The 17,469-nt window shown below is 43.0% G+C and overlaps 1 protein-coding gene across 10 annotated transcripts in view; it reads left to right on the top strand.

The window, feature by feature from the left end:
• Nucleotides 1-16,236, top strand: part of grin2bb (glutamate receptor, ionotropic, N-methyl D-aspartate 2B, genome duplicate b) — a 121,281-nt gene extending 105,045 nt beyond the window's left edge. For 6 of the 10 annotated variants that reach the window (XM_074630296.1, XM_074630297.1, XM_074630294.1 and 3 more), the window contains 3 exons: nucleotides 4,320-4,558; nucleotides 8,739-11,542; nucleotides 15,977-16,236. In XM_074630296.1, coding sequence (XP_074486397.1) covers nucleotides 4,320-4,558; nucleotides 8,739-11,138 — 2,639 coding nt within the window. In that variant the 3' untranslated portion in view covers nucleotides 11,139-11,542; nucleotides 15,977-16,236. The remainder of the gene's footprint in view (nucleotides 1-4,319; nucleotides 4,559-8,738; nucleotides 11,543-15,976) is intronic. The other 4 variants (XM_074630302.1, XM_074630301.1, XM_074630300.1 and 1 more) reach the window with 4 other exon arrangements.
• The last annotated feature ends 1,233 nt before the right edge of the window (nucleotides 16,237-17,469 follow it).

Genomic DNA, 17,469 nt, shown 5'->3' with positions numbered 1-17,469 from the left:
CCTCCTGAGCCAGGCTGGCACATTTCAGTCCTTAATCAACAGTGAGGCATCAGCAGGCCTGAAAGACTGCAGCTGCTGCATCTGTAGAAGTGAAAGCTTGAGTTTGGAAGGAGTTTTGTTTATTTGGTAACTCAGGAAGAACTGGCAGCATGCTGGTAGAAGGTAGAAGGAGCTCTGTGTTGGACTGTTATAATTGAGAGAGTTCTTCAGTGTAACCTTGAATATATTTTGATTTGTTCTGGCTACACTATAGCATCTCAACAGGTTTTTTTTTCAAATTTGTTAATGAAAGGATTTCAGGAGCTTTCTGGTATGAACCACATGCTCATGTTTACAATCACTTTCATCCACAAAATTACAGTACCAGAGGCCTGTAATACGAAGCCAAGGACAAGTCTACTGTCTGCAGAGCGGCACATTTTACAAAGGAAGAGCAAACTATAATATTAGACAAATACAAAGAAGTTGAACACATAATCCAGACTAAAAGTAACACCGTTGACGCTTTTGAATGCAGGAAGGACAGCTGGCAAAAGCAAAAACTTCCGATGTGTGAATGCGTAAAATTAACAAATTTACTAAGTAAACGGCTCATAAAAGTCAGCTATAGTCGCCTGGATGGGGCAGTGATATTATAAATAGCTTTCTAAATATAATGGATGTATAGATTATATTTCATTACACCCTTCTTTCAGTTGCATCCCCTTCTCCGGCGGTGTGAAACGGACTTGAGAGCAAGTAAAGAATATAAATATAAAAACATAATTCAAAGCTGTAAGCACCCACAGCACACAGCCAGCTGTCCTTCCTGCATTTGTCAGTTTAAACTGTGTTGTTTTTAGTCTGGATTATGACTGTAACTTCTTCGTATTTGTGTAATATTACCATACGATCCGTGCACCAAGCTTTGATTGGTCAGTAGGCGGTGCTTACATACGAGTTGATCTCTTATCTGCTCCGGAGCAGGTTAGCTGTTCAGCATAAGTTACCATGGTGATCTACCTCGGTAAGAAGTGAACCACCGTCGTAGGACGGAAAACCCAGGGTTGACCCTGAAGTTACCTCGCTAATCCCAAATCCTGCTTCGTAGTAAAGGCCTCAGAAGAAGCAGACATAAAGGCTGTAAAGCTCAGCCTATGATTTTGAAAAGTGTGTGAATAATTTAATTTAATTTATTTTAGGCTATCATTAGGTATATTGTTGCTTTTTAAATGACGAAGATGACAGTTTTAAAACAAATTGAATACCTGTTTATTGTTAAATGCAGAACACGGAAAGGCAATGAGACGCAGCGTTTTGTTCAGCTGGTTGCGTCTGGTAGCTATGATAGGGAATATCCGCAGAAGTAAAAATGTCGGCACAAGGTAGAGTACTTGCTCTGGATGAAGAGAAGGTTGAAGCTTGTAGGGAGAGAGGACGGACACGCCGGTCTATGTGAATTAAATTCTCCTCCATTGTTGTTGTAGTTCAGCACATGTAGCCTACAGGTAGGATGTGACGGTTGGTCTTTGTGGTAGTTGTCCCGCCCTTCCTCAATTGTGATTGGACAGCTGGGTAAAAAAGTGACAGTGACGAGCGCAGCTTTTTACCCAAAGTTGAACATTTTTCAATTCCCGCCGACCAGAAAAAAACAATACTATATATATACTTTGATCATAATGTTCTAAACCCTTATACACTATAACAATTCATTTTAAATAATTATTCAATTAATTAATTCATGTTTATTTCTGATTTATGGCTAGAACAACTTGTCACAAAGTGCTGAGCAGCATCTCAAATTAATCTTCAATCAAATCTCCCAGCTTTCAGATGATGTACACCACTTCTATGTGACATCTACTGCTGACCTGCTTTAGCCCCCTAAAAAAGACAAAACGGGTCTATTGTGGGTCTCGGGGGGGTTAACAGGTGCTAGAAAGTGATAGAAAATGAATGGATGAATGCTGTAAAGCATATTTGCTGTTGACTGACAAGTCAGATAATATTTACTTTTGCTGTGAGAAATGTCATGAATGTATTCATATACTCTCCTATTGTATTACAGTATATCCTGAACTTCCTACGAGGGGAAGTGTTCCTGCTTATAGAAAAGGACTGAAGTTCTGAGGGAAACAGGAGGAATGTGGAATAAAACATTTTTAAATGCATCACCAGCCTTCGTCCTGGCAGCACTTTTACATTTTGTATCTCGGGAAAAGTTTCATGTAAAATAAATGATTGTTCCTGATGTGAATCGTTGCCTTTGGAGAGTGTACTCCAGAGATAGCATGTGCTCCGCCACCTGCCAGATCATATATTGTACAGCACACACACACACATGGTTGTCTTCGGCGTGCTCTCACTTTCCATCCCGGTGTGTGTGATGGATGAAGGGGTCACTGCAAAGAGAACATTCACCTCGGATCAGATCTTTATGAGCCAAATCGACTCAGACCTTGACGTACGCTGCTGAGTGATGTACAGTCTGTGCATGTATGTGTATGTGTGCGTGACTGTGTGCATGCTTAAATGTGTGTGTGTGTTCCCCAAAGGTCAGACAACATGTCTGCACACATCTACCAAATGGAAGTAAAGCCTTATTGTTCTGTCGTCTGTGTACAAGAGGCCAACACATCAGACATTACCTCTCATTACTTCATGCACACTGCTCTGCTGTCAGCACTCATCCGTTAGTCCAGGTTAAGAGATCAGACTCGTCAATGTTTGCTGTCACGTCCTGTTAGAGTCCAGATATGAACAGGATGAAAGTCATATGTGCAGAAGGAGAGGATCAGCGATGGCCTACTAACAGGAAACTGAGTGCCACTTCATCTGAACAGATGTAGGATCAGGAGGGAAGGAGGAGAGGGATGGGGAAGATGATGGATAAGAATGGAGGAGAATAATTAGGATAATATAGATTTAAATTTCATTATAGATTCTGCTAATTGATCCAGGACTTATTCCTATGATTCAATTTTGGTTCATATAGAGTAAAGACTGCATCCAGGAGAGCCTTTATCCTGCCCTCATATCATTGTCATTGAAATCTGCAGTCTGATAAGAAGAATCAATAGTGTCCGAGTTCAACTGCTATCCTGAATTAGACACTGGTTCGCAATGGGAACAAATTTGCAGTTTCCATCTCTGATCTGAAGATGTTAAGGAGGGTATTAGTAAGGTATAGTTAGGAATTCACATAAAAACAAGAGTGTCTGGCCTTATGTGGTGTTGTTTATTTCTTTTATTTTCAAAATCTGCAAAGATTGCTGTGTTCTTGCACCCCTTTAATGCTACTTATTTAGAAGAAATTACAAATCAAATAGGCCTTTTTCATAGAAGACATTTGCACAAGCACAGATGTAACTAATAAAATAAAAATGCTACTTTCATTTTCATCCTTTGAAATGCAGTTATCACTAACACATTTTCTTATTAGACATCTTAATAGACATTCTAGTAAAGAGTTCTTTGCTTTCTTTCTGAGAGTCAGATGAGAAGATTTATACCGCTCTCATGTCTGAGACTGGTATCAATCTTCTCATCTAACTCAGAGAAAGAAAGTGAAAGAGTATTTCGCTAAATGTTGAACTATTTAATTCATGATCAACATAAATGAAACTATAAACTTTTCCCTTTGCTTTTTTTCCTCTTCACTTTCCGTTTGATGCTCATCAGCAGGATAACTGATCGTCATAAGAACCACTTAACACTGCACTTTCTTTTCTCCTACTGAGGTTCATTTAGGTAAGAAAGTCTTGAAAACTAGTGAACAGCTGTCTGAGACAAACACACACACACACATCCATCCATAAAACAGTGTTATGCAAGCATTGGGAAAATATATACCCCTCCTTGATCTCACACAGACACACACACACAAAAACAGACCATTGGTGCAGATCAAACAAATCTCTCTGGACGTGTCCTCTCCCCTCCAGGGATGTGGAACTGAGGGGGACACATTTTAGGGCGGAAACGCTCGTCACATGACCACACACACTTCCTCCCTGAGGACTGTCAAGTCCCAGCAGGCAGTTGTTTTTTTTCCCACAACAAGGAAGGGATAGCCTTGCATAAGCACTCCTTAATGAGGATGATCCTCAGGGGGGCGTTCAGTCAAAATAATGCAACATGACATTTGTTGCACGTACATGAGACCTGAGCTGTTTTTGGCATCAACTCCCATCCCAAAAATGTGCCTTCTCTGTTTTATACTCACACTTACATGTCCGGACACCTACGGGCAAACTCACCCAAGAGCACAGGTCACACAAACATTAACGCTAACACCCCCGATACAGTAACCTGTGTATATGTGTCTCTCCCTCCTCCAGGTGATATGGAGGAGTTTGAGGCCATGTGGCTGACGGGCATCTGCCACAATGAGAAGAACGAGGTGATGAGCAGTCAGCTGGACGTGGACAACATGGCGGGGGTCTTCTACATGCTTGGGGCCGCCATGATTCTGTCATTAATCACCTTCATCTGTGAACATTGGTTCTACTGGCAGCTGCGCTTCTGCTTCATGGGCGTGTGCTCCGGGCAGCCCGGGGTCACCTTCTCCATTAGCAGAGTGAGTGTGCTCGTGTTTTATTTTAGGTCTGACCTTTGTCCTCCTGACAGAAAGATCACAAGAAGGGGTTGTTTTCAAACCACTGGCTGCGGTTGAGGTGTATCGAGTCAGTCAGCGGGATACGATGACTCACCTGACTTAACCTGTGGCTTTTTTAGCCCAGGCAGTCGTTAACCAATAAAACACGAGTCAACAGCGCCCTGTGCTATACAGTGAAAAAAATCTAAAATAACAAACTACAAGTCAGGGAGCACAATATTACAAGAATGTATTACAAATATTAATTTAACCCTATCAGACACAGTCCAAAAACCTGCATTTATGTGCCTTTTTAAAGTTGATTATTAGTTTAAAATGTTGTATTGCACATTTTCTTTACTAGAAAATAACCAGGACTATTTAAAAAATGAAGAAATGTTTGATGTGAATAATTACTTTGAAGATTTATGATGGATATTTTTATATGTAGATTTATAGGTTTGGCTTGAAAAAACAAAATCTATTTTACTAGAAATCTGAAGGTGTTAAATATGAGCACTCTTTACAGAACAGTAACGCAACTAACCAGTGAAATCTGTGAGGTTTTTGGTGTAACTGACTACAGCAATGGGCTTACAGCAGACTCAAAACAAATAAATGTTAAAGTGAAACATTTATTCAAAGTTAAGGTGTCAGTATGCTCAAACAAACAAATCCATAAATGTGTGGCGAGATGAAAAGGCTGTCGTGAAAGGAAGAGGCGAGACGTGATAAGCGCACATTTTCAGACAGTCTCTCCTCAAACACATTCACTCGTTTTTACACATGGAAAGTAATTGGGCTAAAAATGAAAAAAGAGAGCCTAAAGCCATCTACACATGATCAGCGGTAAAATCACTCTGCGCTGGCTGTGCCATTGTTTTCCTATGGGGAGAGCTGTGCTGCCCGACAAGGCAGAAGCCCTGCCCTTGCCGTGGCAAACTGAACTTGTTGCCGCTGACCTTTGAAAGCGCAACCAATGAGAACAGCTGCAACTGTTGTTGTTGCCTAGAAACAGGGAATGGCGTTCCTTAGGTTTGCTTTTTACTTTAGGACGCAACAGTCGATGGGGAGGGGGTTTCAGACGCTGTTTGACCATCCAACAAGCATTCGGTTAAAGCATACTGGCATCTTCTATTCAGGTTTAGCTCCAGTCAAACTATGTCACTAACCTTTCTGACTTCATATAGGTCAAGAGTGAACACCTAGAATGTGAAGAGTTAACCAAACAAAAGCATCACAACCAAAAAATAACACAGGCAACTATTTAGTGAACTCTGTCAACCTCTTCACCCATTAAAGACAGTGAAAAACAACTGTAGTGGGCATGTGTCGCCTGGATTGTCAACAACTAGGGCTGGGTATCAGTACATGATGCCTTTTAAGGTATCAAGTCAAGTCAATTTTATTTGTATAGCCCAAAATCACAAATTTGCCTCAGGGGGCTTTACAATCTGTACAGGATACGACATCCTCTGTCCTTTACAGTGCAAACCTCTCATCGGATAAGGATAAACTCCCCCCCAAAAAATCTTTTAACAGGGAAAAAAGAAAAAATGGAAGAAACCTCAGGAAGAGCAACAGAGGAGGGATCCCCCTTCCAGGATGGACAGACGTGCAATAGATGTTGTGTGTACAGAGTAACAACATAATGAAAATATAACATATCGACTGAGATAACACAGTACCAAGTAGTATCGAAACGTCTCCAGTCAAACGATACTTGCAATCGATCCTTTTTGTGCTCAGAGCTAAAAAAAAAAAGACTATTTGTATGGCTTTGCTCGCAATCAATCACCTCAGGCGTTCTTCAATTTAATATGACGTGTGATTGGCCCACTACCGCAGTACCTACAACCCATACAGCCGGGATTGGCTGCCTGCACACAGAGATCTCTGAGCCGGCGGCTACATGATGGGCATCAAATAAAGTACTCTGTTGGTATCTGTATCACTTTAAGGGTACTGGTATTGGTACTGGCATTTACATTTTTTAAACGATACCCAGCCCTACCAACAACACACAAGCATAATTGCTCGTAAAGACCATGGCTATTGATATGTTGATTGACAGCGAGACCAACCAGCATCAGTCCCTGACGGGGTTAACGAAGCCTGCAGTCTTTGAGAAAAGTCCACTGTTTATTAACTTAATGTTGCTGAAATAAAAGCTACTTAACTATGCTGCACATTCTCAGCCGGTGACCTGAAGGCGTGTTTGTGGATGTGGAAGATCTCGTCTCAGCGTGGTTACGACTCGGCTCAGATGGGTCACTTAACAAGGCGTCTCAGTGTTATTGATGCAGGCTGTTTAGGTCCACATAATAATCACTTGAGGTGTAAATCATTTGCATAATGTTGCCTTTTAAGAAGGGGAGGGGAGGTAATTTGCATGTTGTTGCATGCAAATTGTCTCAGTTATTATTTTCCTGAGAAAAGGACACCAGTGTTTATGTGTTCGGTGTTTCTAATTGTAATGTCATTTGGTTTCCACCCACTCAGACTAACCTGAAAGAACTTAAAACACAGATCTGGCCTTGAGCACTTCAGAAACGCACCATTTCCTTTTCTTTTTTTGTTGTCGAATTGGCAGGAATCTCCCTCTGTCTTTGTAGCTTCCGAAACTGCTTTTTTTATGCAAAACATAAGCACTGCTTTTTGCATGGTAGCTTTACGATTCACTCTGAGCTCTGACATGCTTGAGAATGATTTTACTTGTTGCATTACAACATCCATTTAAAGTGCATACACGTTTCAAGAGGTGCTTCTACAGCCGGATATCTTTTATACATTTCCATGCCTGGTTTAACACCGAAGTTGCAGCGCGAGGCAGAAAAAAACAAAACATTAAAGATAGCGCAGCATTCAAGAAAACTGCATTTCATATACAGTATGTAGACAGTGTAAGGATGGACAAGTGATGGGAGCACAAAGGGCTAATAAAATACAGAGGAAGAAAAAGAGATCAGTTAGCGAGAGTCATGATAAAGAATAGAACGGGTGGTGGGACAAAGGCAGAGTAGAAAAGAATAGACACAGCGGTGTGCCAGGTACCTCTGTTCTATTACCTTTCACAGCAGCTGTAGTAGCTATAGATGTAGAGAGATAAAAAGAGACAATCCCATTGGAGCGGCTGCCGCTCACCCGAGCACCCGAAAACGGAGATAAAACAGACACAAAGAGAGAATGGAGGCATAAAAGAAAAGAGGGTTGACGATTCAGATTCATGAATGTGGCTCTGCAACGGGGAAAGTGACTAAGAGACAGACAGAAACTGTTTCTGACAAGTTGACGCCTTTGAGGAAAGTTGGCCCGCGCGCTGGCTGGTGGGTAGTGTGTCCTCGACCTTTCGGATTTGGCTGTCGCCTCGACCACAGATTCCCTCAGCCCCCATTTAAACTCGCTTGTTTGCCTTCACTCGCAAAAGGCTTTCCCCCCTCTCTTGAAAATCCTGCTCTTAACCAAACAAACCAAAACAAACGCGTACTGATGGATAATGACATTTTAAATAGACGATTGTTGATGTGTCTCAGACAAACTTTTGCAAAGGGATTCATTTCCTTGGCAATGTTTTTCGTGAATAGAAACAAAAAAGAGTAAAACAATCCCGAGGTAGAAAGCCAGTGGCACCAGTGTCAGCTGAATTTAAATGACATTGATTAAACCTATTGATTGGTGGTCAAAACCACGAGCTCACTGCACCTCTTGTGTTATCAATCAAGGCTTTGATCTGCTCCTTCAGTTCTCTGTGTCTAAAGGTGGCGTGCTGAGCAGCAGCTGTGAGGGTCCATGCTGTTCCCAGGAGAAAAGTCACTTATGAACTCAGCCCCTATTACTGTTTAATAGTGTGTAAACAAGAGGCTGGTCAGAGAGAACATGGCAATGCATTAACCTCTCTGCCTCTGTTTGCCTCTCTCTCTCTCTCTCTCTCTCTCTCTCTCTGTCTGTCTTTCTGTTGATGTGTCTGCTGTTTGACTCCCTCTAACATTAAACCCCTTTGGTTCTTGACTCCTGACTACTGCCGCACATTTTACTGTTTGTTTTCTTCTCACTTGGGCGTCATACCCTACCACTCTCACTCTTACTCTTCCTTCTTCCCATGGCCTGTCTCACCCTCTCTTTCTCTCTCTACCTCCCTTGTCTTCTAATTTTCACACTCCAGGGTATCTACAGCTGCATCCACGGGGTACAAATCGAGGAAAACAAGTCGACCATAGACTCACCTTCGGCCACCATGAAGAAGAACATGAACAACACCCACTCCAACATCCTGCGGTTGCTCCGCACTGCCAAGGACATGACCGCCGTCCCGGGCATTAACGGCTCTCCGCACGCCGCCCTGGAGTACAGCCACAGCGGCCGCGACTCGGCTATCTACGATATCCAGGAGCAACGGCGCAGCTTGGTGGGTCACCCTGTCGACTGCAAGTCGGCGCCGCCCTACCTGCCAGAGGACAACATGTTCAGTGACTACATCAGCGAGGTGGAGAGGACTTTTGGGAACTTGCCCCTGAAGGACAGCAACCTGTACCAGGACCATTACCTGCACCACCACCCGGCCTCGGCTCTGGGTATGTCCGGACCCCCGCCTAACAGGCCGCGTAGCTTAGGCAGCACTAGCTCGTTGGAGGGGGGCATGTTCGATTGCGACAGTTTAGGGGGTGGGGTAGCGCCCATCTTCACCACCCAGCCCCGCCCCTCCATGACTCACAGGAATACCAATAAGTTTGACCTGATTGCTGGCCACACCCCTGCGGATTCCAGCCAGGGTGGGTTCAAGGGAAACAATGTGTACGGGAGGTTTTCTTTCAAAGGAGGCGCATCCAGCACGGGGCTCATCGGGGGTCACGACAGGTACTGTGGTGGGGGTGGGGGAGGCTCAGGGGGGGACGATGGGAACATTCGCTCGGATGTTTCGGATATCTCCACGCACACTGTCACCTACGGCAACCTGGAGGGCAACAACAAGCGGCGTAAGCAGTACAGGGACAGCCTGAAAAAGAGGCCAGCTTCGGCCAAGTGCAGACGGGAGCAGGACGAGATAGAGCTGAGCGGCCTCAGGAGGAGAGCCCACCACCACACCGTCCACCACCACTTCCCCCACGGGCCCCTGTCACACCGCACGGTCTCACCTCCCCTGGAGCGGAAGAGGGGAGGAGGAGGGGGTAATTCTTCACCTTACTTATTCCGCAAAGACAAAGAGAACCTGAGGGATTTCTATGCGGACCAGTTCCGCTCCAAGGAGGGCAAGGCCAAGTGGGAGCAAGAGGGTGGAAGTGGAGGAAGCGGCGTGGGCGGTGGTAGCGGTGGTGGTATCTGTAAAACCTTAGTACCTGTAGAAGACTTCCTCAAAGGTAAAGGCAAGAAGCCGGAGTGTAAAGGTGGGCTTGGTTCAGTGTCGGCAGGGCAGCAGGCCCACACCTGCTGGGAGAAGGGGGTTTCTGGGCTAGGAGGGGGCGGCATAGCAGGGGGTGACTGGGAGTGTCGTAACTGCCACAATGTGTGTCACCACGGAGGGGGTGTAGGAGGAGGCGGCGCTTGCTCCGCTAGCGGAGTTGGAGGAGGCGGCAGTCGCCCCAGCTCCGCTAGCAAACGCTGCGACTCGTGTAAGATCCAGCCAAGCAACCTTTACAACATCAGCGAGGATAATAACATGGTGTTCGCCGCAGTGAAGAGTAGCGTAGGACCCAGCCAAACACCACCTCAGGCGCAGCGCAGGAAGCTAGGGCCGGGCGGGAGGGTGTTACGGAGGCAGCACTCGTATGACACATTTGTGGATCTGCAGAGGGAGGGGGCAGGCCGCATGGGAGGGGGTGGAGGCGGCGTTGGGGGTCAGTTTGCCCAGCCCCGAAGTGTGAGCTTGAAAGACAAAGACCGCTTCATGGAGGGCCCCAGCCCTTACGCCCACATGTTTGAAGGGTATGCAGGTGAAAGGGAACCTTCCATGTTTGGAGGAATAGGCGGGGATAGGGCGAAAGGAGGCTCCTCCTTCAGTTTGTTCCGTGGAAGCGATGGTGGGTTGCATCAGCGGTCGGTGGGGGAGAGAGACCAGAGGGACAGAGATAGAGCTATGATGGGAGGTGGGGGCTGTGGTGGTGGTGTTGGTGGTGGTAGCAGCAGAGGGGCCGGGACTTACTCCTTGTCTAAATCTCTCTACCCAGATAAGGTGAACCAGAACCCCTTCATCCCAACCTTCGGCGACGACCAGTGTCTATTACACGGCGCCAAACCGTACTACATCAAAAAGCCACAGACGCAGCAACAGCAGCAGCAACTTCTCAACAACAGCCGAGGAGGAGGGGACTTCCGCGGCTCCATGGGAACGACTTCCTATTTGCCCGCGTCCGCCACAGCTGGGGTGATGTCCAATGTGGCCCCCAGGTTCCCCAAAGAGCTGTGTCTGGGCGGGGTGGGAGGGCCCATGGGGAACCACCACGGGGCCAGCAAGCTACTGCCCGTGGCCAGGGACACGTTAGGCTTGGGGCCGGGACAGAGAAACTTCAACGGTGCCAGCAATGGACACGTTTATGAAAAGCTCTCCAGCATTGAGTCAGACGTCTGAGGGTGAAGACGGAGGAAGAAAGACAGGAGGAAGATGAAGTGGGTGAAGAAATGAGGGGGGAGAAACGTAGAGCTGCTGATGACCTCTGTGTGAAGAGAATGAGGAGAAACGATACTGTGTGTGTTGTTCTCAAAAGAATTTGGACGATGCACAGAGGCTAAGCTGTGAAGTACAGCGGGAGACGAGTTTTTAATGAGAAGAGAGGATTCTGGTGCTGCTCCGACGCTCAGAGAAAGATAGGAAGGGAGGGAGGGGGAAAAAAGTGAAATCAAATCTCTGCTCTCTTCACACGCTCATTGTCTTTCCCTCCCTCCTGCAGTTCCTTAACACCAAAACAAACATTTTGTTTAACAACGGAAATACAATCATGAATGAGAAATCAACGCTTCTGTCGAAGTAACAGGGTAAACTAATAATAATTGTATTGATAATGTTAATAATATTATTGAATATTATTCCAGTGTTTAATGATGATCGGTTTGGATTGTTTTTTTCAATTTTATTGATTTAAATAGTTCATGTTACATATTTGTATGATGTTAATTCTTTCTTAGCTTACCAATATTACAGGAGACTGGTAGAGCAGTCATCTTTGGTTCCTGTAATTTGGACTCTTCTTTGCTATTAATTCTTCATGTTTGATTATTTATTTTTTTTTACTTTTCTTACTCTTGAGTGCTGTGAAGTGTATGTGAAAGGCATGACTTGCTGAGTACATTCTATGTACTTATAAATTTGCAAAGAAGGTCTCTTTTTTTCAGCTGCAGAAGCAACATCATCATACTGATTTGCCGTTTCCTCTCCTTTTTTTCTGCTCGGCAGTACCAAATGGGTCTCACATTTTGAGCTGGATGTGCCTTAAAGGATTAATACTGATTTTCTACACACAAGATCTGTTCTGTCGGTAGACAGATCCACCTGCAAACGATTAGTCTAATTGATTTGAGTGTGAAAACACACCTGAAAAAGTCTGATGAGGGTAGAGTTTCATGAGCATAACAGACTTTTGGGCATTTAACAGATGTTAGATAATGCAAAGCTAAACGTGCTGCCGTAGAGGAAGCTTAAATTCCTTCGTAGATCCCCGACAATAAAAGTAACTGATAGCAGGATTACAAGGGTTAAAACCACAGTGCCATGATAAACAAACATTCCTGTTTCCCAAAAAGTCAGCTACGACAGAGCAGCGCCGCTGTTTGTAAAGAAATACGAGTTAGAAAATAAAATATAGGAGCTGCTTCTTCTACTATTAACTCCACAATTAATCCAACTGTAAGTCCTTGAAATCATTTACGAAGAAGCTCAACAAGCTTCATCGCTCCTCGCCTCCTCAAACCCCACCGTTCATAACGGACGGCCCAGGAGCCAACTATCCATTAAATACATGTAAATCACGGTTAATGTCCGCTTGTTGCCCTCATCGCGTTTCATTGGGTCTGACTCAATTGGCCGTGACAGTTTTGCTGTTCAGGACAGGCACATAATGGACTCTCAGAGTTAGGCCTCTGTTGCCGGTATGAGCAGCAGTAACGTTAATTATTCCATGATTACGGCTGTAAGCGCCGCCTGCTGCATTAGATGGTCACATTTGAACGATGGGAAGTGTTGAACATTTTCACTCTGCTGGTCTAAAGCACCACAGCGAGCTCAAGTACATAGTCCCAAATATTCTCTTGATTTAGTCTTTCAATCATTCATAAATGACATCCTTATAGCATGTCATTTCATTTCATTATTTATCTAAAAAAAGATTATAGCTTAGAAATGGGGTATATATATAGTACAAACAGTTTGTGCTCTGTTACCCTGTGATTGAATAGTTGGACATTTTGGGAAATACGCTTAGACCTATTTGCTTTCCTGCTGAGCATTAAAGGAGAAGATCGAGACCACTCTCAGTGTCAGAGTTAGCTTAGCTTAGCACAAAGACTGGAAACGGGGAAACGGCTAGCCTGGCTACGTCCAAACTAAGGTAAAAACATCCAGTCCCTCTAAAGCTCACAGATTAACACATCTTATATTGTTTGTTTAATCCATATAAAGTGTAAAAATGACACAAAGGAGGGTTAGCTACAGGACTTTTGGTGCCTTCAAATGGAACTCGTGAGCTCGTGTTTATAACATGGGAAGTCGTGTACGCCATGTGCTTGGCGTTCAAGTGGTTAAGTTTTAAGAACACTGCTGCTAAGCAACAGCAATATTAACGTTATTGTTGGCGTTTAGAAGCCACAGAGGCTAACAATTTAGCAAGTGGGTAACATAATGCAGTAAATGCAAAGGCATAATGACGGAGGAAAAAGATGAGGCTGTTCGGAATATCAACATTTTCTTCAGACATATTTGAAATTACAAAGAAAAACAACATACAACTAAAATTACAATATATTCACTTATTATGCACCAAAAAATTTACTTCCATGGCCTCCGCCATTTCTGACGTCAACAAACACGTCACAACTCGTGAACTCGGAGCTTTCGGAAACTTTCCATTGAGTGGGGCGTTCATATGGACTCAACCCGTGAACACGGTAAACACGACCCCATTTGAAGGCACCATTTCTTGTAGTTACCATGTTGTTGCCATGCAACCAATCAGCCAAGAAATAGTCCACAAAACAACAACTTGTCACTTTTACATTTTTAAGTTGTTTTTTTACAGATTAAACAAACAGGATATAACATGATAAAGGTGCCAAATTTGATATCTAGAGCATTAATATAGCATCAAACAACTATTGTCTATGTAAAGACATAGAGGCGTAATGTCTACCTGAGCAGAGAGAGAAGTTGCTCTCCCTCTGTGTATGTTGTAATCAGAGCTTCTCTTTGCTTTGTTGACATCACCGGGCCGACTGCGTGTGCTTTTAGTGCATGTGAGCGTGCCCCACTGGCTAGCTCACCGCCGCCGCTCTCATATGGCGGATACAGCTGATGACGTCGACGTCGCGGAAGTGTAGCACCCACCCTCCAGTTCCCCCCTCAGGTAAACACGTTATCTCTGTGCACTGTTAGCGCTGTAAGCACTGTTAGCTGCAAGCCGTCAGCTCGCTGCCGTCATGTTGAGAGCTGTTGAGACTAAGCTAGAAATCACTTTGCTATTTAGCACCTTTACTTAGTGAGCTTTAAGGCAGAGTCAGGCTAGCTGTTTCCCTTTGTTTCCAGTCTTTGTGCTAAGCTAAGCTAACTGGCCACTGGTCCTAGCTTCATATTTAACATACAGATATGAGAGCGTTATCAGTCTCGTCATCTTTCTCAACAAGGAAATAAAGCGCATTTCCCAAAATGTTAAACTATTCCTTACACTCGTAACAAGAGGACCTGGATAATGTAAGTCTCTTTCATCATCTATCCCTCTATAGCGTTGCTCAAACTCACATTTTTCACCAAACAGAACATAAAGATTAATTTCACTCTGTACTGTAACCTTGATTTCTCCCCCCATCGGACCATAATCTGTTTCACATGCTGAGATTTTGATGAAGGAAAGAATTTGCCCTCAAGTCGTTTTAAGATCCTGGGTGGATTGTGTCAGCTGCAGACATTTGAGGAGAAAAAGAGGAAGGCTGGAGAAAGTAAACAGCGTCCTGAAAGCAGGTGGTACATTTAGTAAAAAAGCATCGCCTTTCTTACTGTTATTCTGATAAAAGAGGCGACTCCTAAATCCACAACATCAGACACGCAGCTCATCTCTGCCCTAATAAAGACAAACATAGAGGTTAGTCACAATTTAAGACATCTATTCTCTATTTCCAGTTATTTATTGTCTTGACTTTTTAGTCATTTTGCCAAACCAAATTGTAATACCTAAGCACAATCTGACTGAATGCGTCGAATATATTTAGTTTGTCGTACATCCCAGTCAGAACTTTAGAAGACTTCACTTCTCTTGGTTGACAAGTCAGTATGTATGATACTAGGGGGTCTCTAGTGTTTGTAAGGACTTGCATGTATACACTTTTCTTTATTTCTGTTTTTTAATCTTAACTTTTAGCCCAAAAAACAAAATGGGTGTTTTTGAACAATATTTGGAATTTTTATCAATTTCATTGATGATCCATGTAGTACTGTGGGTGCGTGTGAGGTGTGTGTGTGTGCTTGTTTGTGCAAAAGAAAACACCAAGTCTAAATTTTGATTATACTTTAATAAATATGGCTAAATTTAAATGAAAGATTTCACTAGGATAGAAAACATTTTCTTTTATTAATCTTAGATAGTTTGTGTTAATGCTTTTAAACAAGGTTGAGGTCTTGATTAATACATTCATCGTCACTGAAGAAGCCTTTTTTTTTCATTTCAACAAATTTTCTTTTTAAATATTCATTATTTCTGTTATTGTATGTGCCTGAATACATACGCTTGATTACCTCTGTGTGTGCTCATATGGGAGAGAGACAGAGTGTGTGTGAGAGATAACTGTTTATTGTACTTGTATTATAAAACTGTATGTAAATACTTTACCTCACGCTCATGGACTTTTGATAAAAAAAAAGAAAACTACAAAAAACGGCAGAGAATAGATCTATTTGGGATAAATCTTTGATTCGTAGGTCCCCTTGCGAAATTGCTTTTGTAAAGACTTCAGGCCAGGATATGTGCAATTTATTACGACACTAGATAGTGTGCACATTTAACGAGTCATGGTTTTTAGATGTGGTTTTTATTTTCTGTTTGATTTGGTCAAAGACCAGCTAAGGAGGTTGTTTTCTCAAAGCACCGTCATTAATCAGTACACAGAAAGCACAATTGATTATTTATTGCATTTTTACAGAGGAAGTCTCTTTTCTTTCCTCTTTGACTAATCTTCTGTTTTTGTGTTTTGTTTTGTTTTTTGCCACAGAAGAATCGAACAACTCCACCCCCGAGCTGTACAGATTGTGATAAATGTACATAAGACAAAAATCTAGTTCACCCTTGCATTTTTTTGTATGGAGAGATATTACTTGTGTGAAGAGAGTATTTCAAATTTGATTGAATATTTAGTAATATTGAAAATGAGATTGAACACAGTCAATGTGAAAATAAGTGCTGAGAAATATTATTCTTCTGTCTCTTTGGAATAAAAGTGTTGAGTATTAATAAAAAATAAGAAATCTCAAACTTATTTGTCTTCTTTTATTTTATCATTTATGTGTCCACAGGTTGGCAGCGAGCAACAGGATGTATTTCATGTGTGTACCACCAACCGATTTGACTGTTATCAGGCCATTAAATAGGCGTTATCAGTCACTATAAACACCACAGATGTGGGACATTTGGGCCTTCTACGCCTACTACGTTGCAAATGTGAAAGTGAAACTTAAAAGCAACACGTTCTAACACGTTGTAAAACTGAATGAAACGTCATATTTTTAACTCAAACAAAAAAGCTTCTTTGGGTTTAGGCAGGAAAACTACAACTTCTTAAGGTTTAGGCAACAAAACTACAACTTCTTTAGGTTTAGGCAGGAAAACTACAACTTCTATATGTTTCGGCAGCAAAACTACAACTTCTTTAGGTTTAGGCAACAAAAATACAACTTCTTTAGGTTTAGGCAAAAAAAACAGTTACGTTTAGGGAAAAACGTTGTATTTTGGGTTAATAACTACGAACACAAAGACAACTACATATAGTTAGTTTCACACAGGATGCAAACTCTGGTCTCCTGGGTGAAAACCCTGTGTTTTGTGTCCTCCACCCCTCATGGAGTTTCACACTGTCTATACAGCGCCTGACTTCTTCTTCTGCTCTTGTCATAATTACTATAGTCGCTAGAGGTCACTGTCATGTTCTTTTATACCTTCTTTCAGCGATCTACCATGTGAATAGATGAGAAAACCTACTAGTGGGTGTAGTAGGCCCCTATATTGACCCATATCTACGGGCCTTTTAGTGACTGATAACACCTATTTTATAGCTTGACAACAGTCTAATCGGCTGGCCCTACTTATATTTGACATTTATATGTGTACATGTAACCGATCATGTTATTATGTCCCATACAGCCAGTGGATCTGAGATAATGGTGAGTGTCATCTTCTGCTCTTTCATTGCATCTGTTGCTCTCATAAACATGTGAGATTGATGTTACTCATGTTGGATAAGTGCTTTTGTAGCTCAGAGGAAAATAAAGAGGCTTGAGAGTAAAACGATAGGCAGAAGAAGAAAAGAAAAAGAGAGATATTGAGGGAAGGAAGAGGTGATGCAAACTGAACGCAGCAGAGATCAAAGCACCCCAAAAAACCTCACTCCCCCTCACTCCTCAGACTCTCTCTTTACTCTGAAAGCCTTGTCCAGCAACAGGAGTTATTTAAAGAAACCCGCAGGTTTGCAAATGTATACCGACGCCTTGT

The sequence above is a fragment of the Sebastes fasciatus genome, chromosome 3 (genome assembly GCF_043250625.1).
Source record: "Sebastes fasciatus isolate fSebFas1 chromosome 3, fSebFas1.pri, whole genome shotgun sequence".
Taxonomy (NCBI): Eukaryota; Metazoa; Chordata; class Actinopteri; order Perciformes; family Sebastidae; genus Sebastes; species Sebastes fasciatus.
The sequence above is the reverse complement of the archived record's forward strand: the minus strand, read 5'-3'. Positions and strand labels throughout refer to the sequence as shown.